Raw genomic sequence first — 12194 nt, forward strand, 5'->3', positions numbered from 1 at the left:
CTCCTGATTCATCCTCTGCTCGCCCCTCACTCACCAGTTGCTCTTCCAGGTGTGGCGGACGTGCGGGTCGTGGATGCCGTGTTTGTCCGCCTGTTCATCCAGAAAGTCAAACATGTACTTGATCGCCAGGGGCAGGGCGGAGCCGCGGTGCGCCGTGCTGAAGATGGTCTCGAAGAGGTCGTCCACAAACTTCTGCAGTGTGCCCTGCGGAGGAGGGCGCAAGTTCAGACACAGCTCGCCTGCCCCGTGAACTCTGAGGCTGGGTTTTTTTTTTTTTGCGGTACGCAGGCCTCTCACTGTTGTGGCTGCTCCCGTTGCGGAGCACAGGCTCCGGTCGCGTAGGCTCAGCGGCCATGGCCCACGGGCCCAGCCGCTCCGCGGCACGTGGGATCCTCCCGGACCGGGGCACAAACCCGTGTCCCCTGCATCGGCAGGTGGACCCTCAACCACTGTGCCATCAGGGAAGCCCTGAGGCTGGGTCTTGAGATCGACTGGCCTCCCAGATGGCGGGCGGAAGGGAGGACAGCGCACAGCCACCCCTGCTTGGGTGAAATCCGCACCCTCCCCCTGCCCGCCTGCATCTGTCTCGAGCAGCTTTACATTTCCCCGGCACGGCACGTAGAAAATAGATACAACACCGATAACTGGACCTAAGGAAGCCTTCCTCTGCCAACAACTCGGTTTGGTTTAACACCCTTTGATGGTGTTATTTTAGCACTTTTCACAAATGCTAATGAACAACTCACTCAGAGCAGACAAACACAATCTGCCGGTTCTGTTTAGGCATTATTCACGCCGGCTAATGCAAAGTCACTCATTTGCCTCTGCAGAGAGCAGAGCCGAGGCCAGTCTCCGGAGTGAGGGACTAACTGGGATGGGACTGCCTCACCTCAGAGAAATGCCACAGCTGGCAAATCCCTAGCATCTCTGCTGGTGCCCCCTCTCATCCACTCACGCACACGCTGCTGGCCAGTGCCGGTCTCTTTCCCAGCACAGAGCCTCAGAATCCTTCTCAACCCACTGCTGCAGCCAACCCCACCCATACTGGATCCGTGAACCAGGATTAGAAATGGTGCCTGGAAAGTCAATGATGGAGCCCCAATTCCCATCACGACACCCCAGAGAAATAGTCATTCTTCCGTTAGGCGTGGCAGAAGACCATGAATACACGTGGTTAGTGTCTCTCTGTTTGAGCGAGGGCAAGAGAAGGGACGGAATCAAAACTTCTGACGGCATGCCAGCACGGATGTATGGGTGGGGTTGGCTGCAGCACTGGGTTGAGAAGGATTCTGAGGCTCTGTGCTGGGAAAGAGACCGGCGCTGACCAGCAGCGTGTGCATGAATGGATGAGAGAGGGGGCACCAGCAGAGGTGCTAGGGATTTGCCAACTCTGGCATTTCTGTGAGGTGAGGCAGTCCCATCCCATAACCCACAGGTGCCCCGCACCCTGTCTGAAGTCCCATACCTTAGTGGCCAGCAGTCGTGTCAGATAGATTTCAGACACCATCTTGCTCCCCCGGTCACCCTCCTTCTGGTCCCCGTGCTCGTGGTTCTTCACCAGGTGCCACATCTTGACGCCACTCTCCAGGTCAGGGGTGATCATGGGTGTGCGTGAGCGGAGGCTGTCAGGGCTGCCCGTGTACCGGATCATGTTTTCTGCCAATGCAAGGACCCCACGCGGGTAAGGCCACCCAGCCTTCCGGCCCATCACTCACGACACACCTCGGCTCCAGCCAAGGCCAACTCCGATCCTTCCTGCATTTGCAGGCGCTGTCACCTTGCCTCGCTTCCGTCCATTCCTGAATCTGGGGCGCTCTCCCACCACCTCCGGAAACTCTCTGCGGCTCCTCCACCCACTCGGATTCCCCTCCCTCCTGCACTTGCATCTCCAGCCCTTGTTACTCAATTTGTAAAAATAGAAGCTTGTCCTTTTTTACGCTTTCCTTATGAGAGCTCTCAAGTCTCAGGGGGTGCTCTGTGCAGCCACCTGGGTACCAATGAAAGAGCAGGGATCCTGTCTCCCCAAACGACGGCTGACCAGCTTAGTGATCGCCCTGTCACTGTGTACCTTCATCCGCCCCTCTCGCCTGGACCAACTCCTCCCACTTAATTGCTGAAACGTGAGGTGTGGTGAGATGAGTGTTGAGCAGGAAAAGAAGAGGCAAGCCCCACTGTGTGCAGGCACTGTTCTATGTTGTCTTCTATATATTTTCCAGAACCATCCCGTGAAGTTGGTAGTTTTTGCAATCCCCGTTTTGCTGGTAAGAAGGCACTCCAGGCTTCCAGCCCACATCCGGCGCCCTTTTCCCCACCCCGAGGAGCAGAAACCTGGGTCTGTACCTTCCCTCCACTGCTTCATAGCGTGTGACCTTTACACGTCATCTAGCCTCTGTGCATCTGAGTTATAATTTGCTAATCTGCATAAGAGGGGGAAATAATAATTATTTAATTCACTGATTATTATGAACCTGACGTTTGATAAAGAGTTATCACGAGTGTGAAAGCATCTTAGAGACTGTACGATGCTCAGGAAGGTTAGACTTTCTTCTTGTTTTTGAGGATGAAGGCCCTGCGCCTGCATCAGAGCCCCTGCCCGGAACCAGAAGCCTCCTTTCCAGGCCAGAGTTCCTCTCTGGTGGCCAGCCTGCCTGACTCCCCCCACCCACTCCCCACCCCCGTGCCCCATCCCGGGCATCTGCTGCCTCCCAGCAGTGCTGCCAGCAATGACAACGGCTGCTCAGGGCATCCTCTCCTCCCCGGAATGATTCAGTGAACTCACCGTATCTACTTGCCGAGGTCCTGGAGACGGTGGAGTTGTTCACTGCATTGCAGGCTGTCACCTGCTTGGACACTAAAGCCACCACAGAACCGTCCGGCACCTACCGGGAAAAGGCAGGTGAGGGCCTGGACACAGAAACTCTGCCACCCCAGGAAATCAGGACAAGCCAGGATGAACGTGGTCCTCAGGGGCAATCAGTGCCTCACCGAGAACCAGGGGACCAAGGAGGCTGTCAGCTTTCCTTTGACGCAGCACGACAGATCTGAATACAGAATCGTAGTCTATGTTGGGGTTCACTCTTGGAGCAACTCTGGCAAGAGCTTCTCACCAGCACCCTCTGTCTTGATGCTTCCCTGGGGGAGCACCCAGCCTTAAACTCTGGGTACCACAGGGTCTGTGCCTAAGCCCTGTGGGAAGCATGCACCTGGCAACTATCTCCAAGGAGGTCAGGGTTTCCTGGCTGGGGGCCATGTTTTCCCTGGGTCGCTAAGGGCACGTGCAGTGCTGGTGAAGAAGTGGATTTAGGGCTTGGTAAGAGCCTCAGGGCAGCCCTGCTATTCAAGGACTGAGACTCCCAGGGACCTGGCTGCCCAGTTCGCTAGCCCCTCTCCACTCCACGGTCACCTCACCTGGTAATGCGCCAGGGTGTTCAGTCTCTTCCAGTCGTTCTCAATCTTGGTGGTGATGTCTTCATCCTGCAGGATCATCCTCGCCCCGCTTCCTTGTCGCCACTCTGTAGGGAGAGCAGTCGCATCTCAGAGAGGGCCTCAGGGCCTCCCATGGGATCCTAAGGACCCCTGTGCAGGCACGTACACGGCACCTTCTCAGGGGTGCATCGCGGACAGACAGGTGCTAGCAGACACTCCCAGAGGAGGGGTGCGGAAGCTCTCAGCATGGGTGGGGGGGCCCTGAATTCCAGTTCTGGTTCTCATCCAACAAACTACGTGACAGAAGTAGGAATAACGTCATCCCCGTGGCCCACCTGTTCCCAGCAGTGGCTGTAAGGCCAACTGGCCTGAGGCAGGGGAACACAATCAGATTCATAGGTTGCATCAGAACGAAATTCTCCGGACCACCCAGTTCCAGGAACTGACCTGGGGACTTTGAACCCGGCCCAGCCTTCCCGCCTTTCGAGAGGCGGGACTAACTGTCCCAAGACTGATGCAACCGGCAACCAGATATTGCCACGATACCCGAAGAGACCACCAAATAAGGAATACCCTGCGCCCTCCCAGATTCACCACACCCCTTTCCCTTCTTCCCCTATAAAATCTTGCCCAACCCTCGCCCAGGCACGACTTCTCTGGCCCCTTTCTCTCACACCAGTGAACCTCGCCCGGGAGCGCTCCCTAATAAAGCTCACTTGAAGCTTTCCTCTGTTTCGCGGTGCCGTTTGTTAAGATTCGACCTTACAGTGGCCACATCTGCAAGAAGTCTGCTTATTAGCTGAATGAAAAAGGCAGGTGAAGGCACTTAAGAAAGTACTAAGCAAATGCAAGGCGGTGTCATCAGTCACGTACTCTTTGCTTGATTGTAAGGTCTTGGAGCTAATGAGACCAAGGCTGCAAATTCGGTCACTGTGCACCCCGTTCCTGTTCTAGGGGTGCATCCCGAACCCGAAAGCTGGCAGGTGGGCCACCCTTGGCTGGGAGACTGAGTAAAAGTGTATAGAGGGACCAGCAAAACCTATTCTCATGCCCAAGAACAGCCTCGTCCCCACAAAGCTGATGGGGATAACAGCCTCTTGGTGATGGAGCCAACACCTAATTGTCTGATGCCATAGGTATACGCTTACATCCCATGTTCTCCTCATGGGCCCAGACACCTGTAACACACGGGCTTGCTGACGGATCCCACATGGGAAAACAGGAGACTGGTTCTCCTCTACCAAATCCTCATCGCCACACGCGGTACAAATCACACGGAGACGGAGGCACGCACATGCCAGCCCTGAACTGTTTGCACATGGAGACCCAGGTGCATGCCAGACACAGGCCAGCTCTCGTGCACGGGCACGTACACATCTACACATGCACACACGTTCACACGCACACAGCAGAAAGGAAAAATGGCCTTTTCAATCCAAATACAACATGTGTTCCTGCCAGGAAGCCAGGAATCTGGTTTCCAGGCAGCCGCTACCCCATTCAGCGCCTCACAGATGCTGAAATTCTGAAACAGGCAAGAGCACCGGGTTTTGCAGCATGTGGTTGGGGGCTGGAGTGAGTTACCCGCAGTCCTTGTCTAACCCCTGCCTTGGATTTTTCCTACAGCTCGCAGACACACATACTGTCCTCCCTCCCTCTGTTCCCCTCCTGTCAAGGCTGAGCTGGGGGTCCAGCACTGATTCCTTCCTGCCTTGTGCCCTTGGCATGACCAGTGCTACAGATGAAAATCAGACCCCGGAAGGGAGCTGCCTGCCCTTAGGGGGAGCAGAGATGCTCCTAACATCCAGGTCCCCGCCTCCGGCTCCCGGGCTTGTCTGCTGCCTGTTTAGAGCTTCTCGTAGCGTCGGGCTGTCCCAGGAATGGAAACACGAGGATGCCACGCGTGTCCACTGGAGCGGAAGAGCCTTAAGCGGTCTCTGGGGATTGCCCATCATTTACTGCTGTTGGTGGCCCAGCTGGAACGATCACGGAGGTGAGGTGAGGGCCTCGGGGCAGGTAAGGTTCTAGAGGAAAGGGGAGATGCCTCACGAGGGCAAGGGGTCAGCAGCGTTCTGTTTGTTGTTGTCATGTTGTTTGTTTCTGTTTTAAATTTTATGCAGGCAGGTATGGGTGCATGTTTCCTGAGTGGCTAGGGGAAAATAAGCAGAATGTCTCCCAGCTGGTGAGAGAGCGAATTACGTGGTACAGAGGGACTCTGGTGAAGACCAGCCGGGGCCAAGGATGTGGCAGTGGTATGTTTTGTCCCAGTCGCACAGTGGGTCCTGAAAAATAAAGCCTCGTGGGTCTCCCCGCTTCCCTGGTGAATAGTGCCAGGGCCAGTAAGTCAGAGGCTGCATGGGTGAGGGTACAGCAGGCAGGCAGTGTTCTGCATTCCCCACCTGGGGGCCAGAGGAGGAGCTGGGGCCGAGCTCTGGACACAAAGTCTACTGGCCGGACGCAAGGGAAGAGGAGCCTCCTTCGCTGCAGAGGCCGTGGGGGCTTTCTGGTTTATCAGCTGCACTGGCACCCTTGCTGGCATTGTAGCACCTCTCAGGGGGATCCGAACAAGCCACACAGCCTGGGGGACTGAGCAGTGACAGCTGGTGACTAATTCGGGAGCGAGAGGCAGGACTTCCTTGTTCCACAACTGGCCTGAAGTTGTGCAGTGCGCAGCCTGTGCAGCCCTACTCAGCAGCCCTGACTCTGAATCACGTCCAGTAATTATGTAAGCAGATGAAGGTCAGTCTGCCATCTCTGTCCCCAACCGAAAAAACCAGGACAGAGTGTGGCCGTGCTCCCCCCAGGGCAGTCAAGGAATGATGGCTTGTCCTTAGAAGTACAAAAATGACGCTGCCAGATGCCTACCCGCAGGGCTAGCCCAGCACCTGGGACACAGTAAGTACCTGATGAGTATTTATTACCTGAATAATACATCAGTGAAAGAGTGAATAGACAAAGAAGGGAAAGAGTACGTGAGCGAGTAACGGCGGCTTATTTTCCAAGCAGTGAAAGGCTTTTCTACCTGTGTGTTGCTGCTCCACGGTGGGCAGACAGTGAGCTACAGTGAGAGGTGAAGTGTGAGCCGCGCCGTTAGAACCTGGGACAAAGGAAGAGCTGAACTCCAGAACCTCAACTGGGCACGTCCACTGCCCGAAGTGAAAGCTCTCTGAAGTGATTATCACTCATTCTTCCGATTTTACGACTGGGAAATTAAAGAAACAGGTTGGGAAGACAGACCCGGAGGTCACCACAACTCGGAGCTCTGTAGCGCGGTGCCAACGACGAGCGTGAGCCACCCAGTGTCGGGAGCGTGGAGGAAGGGCCGTGATGGCCAGACTGGGACCTGGGCTGTGGCCACACTGGGATGCTGGCGGGTAGCTGCCTCCCCTCAAGTGCGTACTCTGAGCTCCCTGGGGAGCACGGCGCCTCACCAGCTCTGACCCTTGTGGCGTGTGCATATGCAGGTGGGTGCACGGGCACACACATGTGCGTACACACACACGCACACACGCACAAGTATAGCATCTCACCCCAGGCTGAGGACACTTAAGGCTCTGCAGCAACAAACCTCTGCCCGCCCTGCCCCCAGTCTAGCCCATCTCTCCTCAAACCCATCAAAGGAAGCTTTAGGAGGGACTGACCTGGAGGGATGAGGGGGGAAGGAGGCGCCCACCAGGCTTGTTAGAACTGGCCGAGTCAACCCCACTGATCCACAAGGAACCAATTTCAGAGCCAGCTGTCTGCCCTCCCACCCCAGGCCACCATTCCTCCCTGTGGGGCGCTGAGCAGAGTCTCACCAGCCTGCACAGGGTCCTCTTGACCTCCCAAACCAGGGTCCCGAGCAGAAGGCTGGAGGAGGAGACACGACTCTACCGCCGCACACCTGTCGGCAGGTGAGCCCCAAGGAGACAGACATCCCAGACACCCTCGGCAACCTGCCGCTCTCAAGTGCGGGAGCGGCATCAGAAAAGAGCTGGGACAGAATCAGTGTCACTGCAAACAGTCGGGAAACTGACTCAGGAATGGGAGGGGGGACCACCTAAATATGGTTTATTTTAAAAAGGTATAGGGCTTCCCTGGTGGCGCAGTGGTTGAGAATCTGCCTGCTAATGCAGGGGACACGGGTTCGATCCCTGGTCTGGGAGGAGCCCACATGCCGCGGAGCAACTAGGCCCGTGAGCCACAATTACTGAGCCTGCGCGTCTGGAGCCTGTGCTCCGTAACAAGAGAGGCCGCGATAGTGAGAGGCCTGCGCACTGCGACGAAGAGTGGCCACCGCTTGCCACAACTAGAGAAAGCCCTTGCACAGAAACAAAGACCCAACACAGAAAAAATAAATTAATTAATAAACTTCTAAAAAAATAAAAATAAAAAAGGTATAATTTTGTGGTGAGAGCAAGTTCTAAAATACAAAATAATCGAAGTAGGAAACGTGGTGCTTAAAAGAAGAAATTCCTAAATTGAACGGTGCTGTCTGCTTTCAAAGCCTTGGGTCGTTGTAAACTGTGAAGAGCCGTGCACCGGCTAGTTGTCGCTATTCAGGGAAGTCCGGAGAGCTAAAGGGAAAAGCAGACTGTGCTCTGCTACTCGATTTAAGAGAGGTAAGCTAGAGCTTAGTGGATGTTCTTGAATATGGAATCATGTGGAGGCGGCTCTGGTGGCGCTCCAGGGTGGTGTGCTGTGTCAAAGAAGAGTTCAAGAGGCAGGGGGTGGGCGGTGGGAAGGAAGAAAGGTGACCTAGGTAGGAAAGGTGACCCAGGTATTCATATGCAAGGCATCTAGGGAAAACTGCTGGCTCTGACCTCCCTCGGAAGCTCTGCCCGCAGCCCCGTGCCCTGCTCCAGGCTCCAAGCACAAAGGACAGACACACTCACAATCCAATTTGTTACACTTCCACCTTCCAGGGAGAGAGGGAGGTGAAATAAAAAAGAAAAAAAATCCCATTATCTTTATCTGTCCTTCCCATCAGGTGCAGTGGAAAATGCAAACTGGGGCGGCAGCTGCTGTGAACTCTATATTTCACTCAGAAGATAGTGTATCTTTTTATTGCATACAGGAATTACTTATTTCAAAAAATATACCCTTTCAGACAGAAGGGGTGGCGTAGTTCCGGGGCTATTGATGGGGCATTTGCTTTAAACCAGAGGAATCTCTGGAGGTCACGGCCTGTGGAGGAGCCTGCGTGGAAAGGGAATGGATGTTCTCTCCACCTCCCTGCTGTGTGACCAGGGCCCAGGCTCTGTGCCTCTCTGAGCTGCAGAGTCTTCTGTGCAGTAGAACAGAATGACATCAGTTATTTCCTCTGGGGAGTGAAGGGAGGAAACAAAGAGTCCCTTGGCTCAGAAAGACAAGTGTCCAGCCTCCTGCTACTGTGCGAAGCAATGAGGAACTCCTAGTCACGTTGGTCCCTCTGTGCCTGGCACAGAGCTTGCCCCAGGGCAGGCTCTTATGATATGTTGGTCGAAGCGTTTGGTGGTGTAAGGGGGTACCTATACCCGATACCTGTGCGTGGAAAGGGGCATCAGCTTACCCGATACCTGTGCGTGGAAAGGGGCATCAGCTTGGTGAGGACAGCCTCACATATAGCAGAGCAGGGAGCCCCTCGCACTGGGCTTTGAAAACTCCCAAGGCCCACCTGCCCCAGCGCAGTCCCTAACTCCTGCCTGGGATATCTTTCCTTCCCTAGATTCCAACAGACTGAAAGAAAGGCAAGTTCTGTGTCCTTCACTTTGGCTCTTACAATGGTTAGTTTTATGTGTGAACTTGTCTGGGCCACAGTGCCCAGATAGGTGGTCAAAAATTATTCTGGATGTTTCCATGAGGGTATTTTTGGATGACATTAATATTTAAATGGATGGGCTTTGAGTAAAGCGAATTGCCCTCCATAATGTAGGTGGACCTCATCTAATTAGGTGAAGGCCTGGGTAGAACAAAAGATTGACCTCCCCTGAGCAAGAGGGAATTCTGCAGCAGCTGCCTTTGGACTTGAACTGCAACATGGCTCTTCCCTGGGTCTCCAGCCTGCTGGCCTACCCTGTAGATTTTGGACATGCTAGCCTCCACGCTAGACACTGAATGTTTGTGTCACCCCCAAAATTCACATGTTGAATCTTAACCCCCAATGTGATGGCATTTGGAGGTGGGGACCTTTGGAAGGTGATCAGATCATGAGGGTGGAGCCCTCATGAATGGGATTAGTGCCCTTATAAAAAGGACCCCAGAGAGCTCCCTTGCCCTCTTTCTGCCATGTATGGTCCCAGCAAGAAGACGGCCATCTATGAACCAGAAAGTGGGCTCTCGCCAGACACTGAGTCTGCCGACACCTTGATCTTGGACTTCTCAGCCTCCAGAGCTGTGAGAAATAAATTTCTGTTGTTTCTAAGCCAGCCAGTCTATGGTATTCTGCTACGGTAGCCCAAACAGACTCCTCCTAGTCTATTATTAAGTCCTCCATAACTGCATGAGCCAATTCCTTCAAATAAATCTTTCTCTGTGTAAACATATCCTATTGGTTCTGTTTCTCTGGAGAACCCTGGCTAATACAGCTCCCCATCTTGGCTCTTTAATGCCCGGAAAAGCAGGTGAAGGGGTAGAGGGGGTGGCGTGGGAGAGCTTCAGTCAGAGGAGCAATGAATAGAAGTGTCAGGAATGAGGGGCTAGGCCAGGCCAGGCACCACTGATGATGAAAGGCAGGGGGAGGGGTTGGGGCTGGATTTACTTGGGGCAATTACAGAGGCAGCTTAAAATGCCTTTGCTTCTTTCTGAGCTGGCCTGGGACAGATGTCCTCGCCTTTCCAGGGGCTGGGCATCAGGAGGGGGAAGGCAGTCTTTGCCCAATGCCCTCAGCTACAGGAGGAGGAGGCATGGGGGGGAAGTGAGGTGGAGGGGGGATGCTTGGCTGTCTTGCCTCTGTCAACACATGTGGCTCAGAGTCTTCTCCGTGCCTATGTGCTATGTGTCCCTTTGGCATAGATTAATTTTTGATTATAATCACACCTTATATTTGTAAACTGCTTTCAAAGCACTTTCACCTACATGATGGGAAAAACTCGCCTTGCCTCTCTCTCTCCTTGGGGGCCATGCAACTGAGTCAAATCAAACCTTGTGGAAGAAGCATTTGGGTCTCGGAGGAGGCTCCATTTTCTTTGTTATCTGGCTTTGGTAGAAAGAAGACCAGAGTTGTGGGAGCAGCTCCAGACCCTGGACTTAATACAAAAGAAGGAAATTCCTCAGAAGAGCACCCATCATGGGAGGCCTTTGTGAGAAGTTCAGTATGACTCCCCTTCCCCAGAAGGATGGGGCCCTGAGACTCAAACTGCCTCCTTTCTTTGGCTTCTCCCCTTTACCCTCCCTGCTGTGAGGCCTCGTGCCTCCGGGGTGGCCCCTCCATCCTCCCCAGCAGCTCCTATGATGGGAAAGGTAGGTCCTTTGTCCTCTTGGGACCTGGCGAGCACTGTGTCACTGGAGGCCCAGCCCCTGGCCTGAGCAGCCTCTAGCTTAAGAGAGTAGCAGCTCTCAGGCGGGTCCTGGTTGCTGCTCAGCCCTCAAGCTTCCTTCACTCATGGTGGACAGCAGGAAGTGGAGGGCAGGAGGTGGACAGCAGGAGGTGGGTGGCAGGAAGTGGATGGCAGGAAGTGGACAGCAGGAGATGGGTGGCAGGAAGTGGACAGCAGGAAGTGGATGGCAGGAAGTGGACAGCAGGAAGTGGATGGCAGGAGGTGGACGGCAGGAAGTGGACAGCAGGAAGTGGATGGCAGGAGGTGGGCGGCAGGAAGTGGATGGCAGGAAGTGGACAGCAGGAACTGGACAGCAGGAAGTGGCCGTGACTGCTCTGGACACTGCTGCCTTCACTCCAGATACATCACATCCTTTCATTAATGATGCTCTGCTGGGCTAGAACCCAGCAAATGTTCTGAAGTTAAAAAGCAGCCCCTTCCTCTCCCAAGCTCTGGGTGTGTGGCTTCCAGGTGGGGAGGGCTGGTCTTGAGCAGCATCCACCAGCCATGACGTGGTCTCTCTCCCCCATGGGAGGTCACCCCATTCCCAAGCACCAGAAGCGCACAATTCTACATGCACCCGCAACCGTGAGCTCTCCAAACACCTTCGGCATAAAGATACAGGTTCTTATAACAGCTCCTCCTCTTGGCCCCGCTAGGCCAGGGCTCTCCTCCCACCCACCCATTTTGCAGATAATGACTTTGAAAAGCCGAGGGTGGACCCTGCCATGGCTCCCACAGATGAACAAAAGGCATGGTGAGTGCTACCTGGTTACCCTAGTGAATTCAACTCTCCCTGGGAGACCCATTATGGAGTAGCCCACTTAATTGTTTGGGGGTTGGAAACACAGGGGTCTTCCTTCCCAGGAACTGTTTTCTCTTGCACTGGTTCTGTAAGTGAGCCCTTGGCTCCATCAGTCTGTGGGACGTTCACGGCAGCAGAATCACCCGCATACAGACACAAATGCCCACTCCAACTGTAGGGACCAGTGCCCGGGACACACATGGACACCCTCGCCCAACACCACCCCCCCCCCCACTGCAGACTCTCACAGCTGCTTCCTCTTGGTCCTAGAAACAACATATACAGAGACACCTCCAAAGTGAACGGGAGCACATGCTCAGCCCGTCTCTCTCCCTGGGGCCATGCAGCTCCAGGCACAGGGCCAAACACATCCCGCCAACAGCCAGCCAGGAGGAGATGGGGGAAGGGAAGCAGTAAGAATTGAGGTGAGTGAGCAGAAATTCCTGATCCTGAGTCTTTAGGCATCA

General features: G+C 54.5%; 1 protein-coding gene across 1 annotated transcript in view; it reads right to left on the reverse strand.

Annotated features, from left to right (window-relative positions):
* Positions 1-12194, reverse strand: part of PLXNA4 (plexin A4) — a 393937-nt gene that overhangs the window by 13482 nt on the left and 368261 nt on the right. The window contains exons 26-29 of the mRNA XM_079931118.1: positions 3409-3512; positions 2780-2879; positions 1466-1656; positions 35-204 (exon numbers count right to left, since the gene is read on the reverse strand). Of these exons, the coding sequence (XP_079787244.1) occupies positions 35-204; positions 1466-1656; positions 2780-2879; positions 3409-3512 (565 nt within the window). The remainder of the gene's footprint in view (positions 1-34; positions 205-1465; positions 1657-2779; positions 2880-3408; positions 3513-12194) is intronic.

The sequence above is a fragment of the Stenella coeruleoalba genome (genome assembly GCF_951394435.1).
Source record: "Stenella coeruleoalba genome assembly, chromosome: 9".
Classification (NCBI taxonomy): Eukaryota; Metazoa; Chordata; class Mammalia; order Artiodactyla; family Delphinidae; genus Stenella; species Stenella coeruleoalba.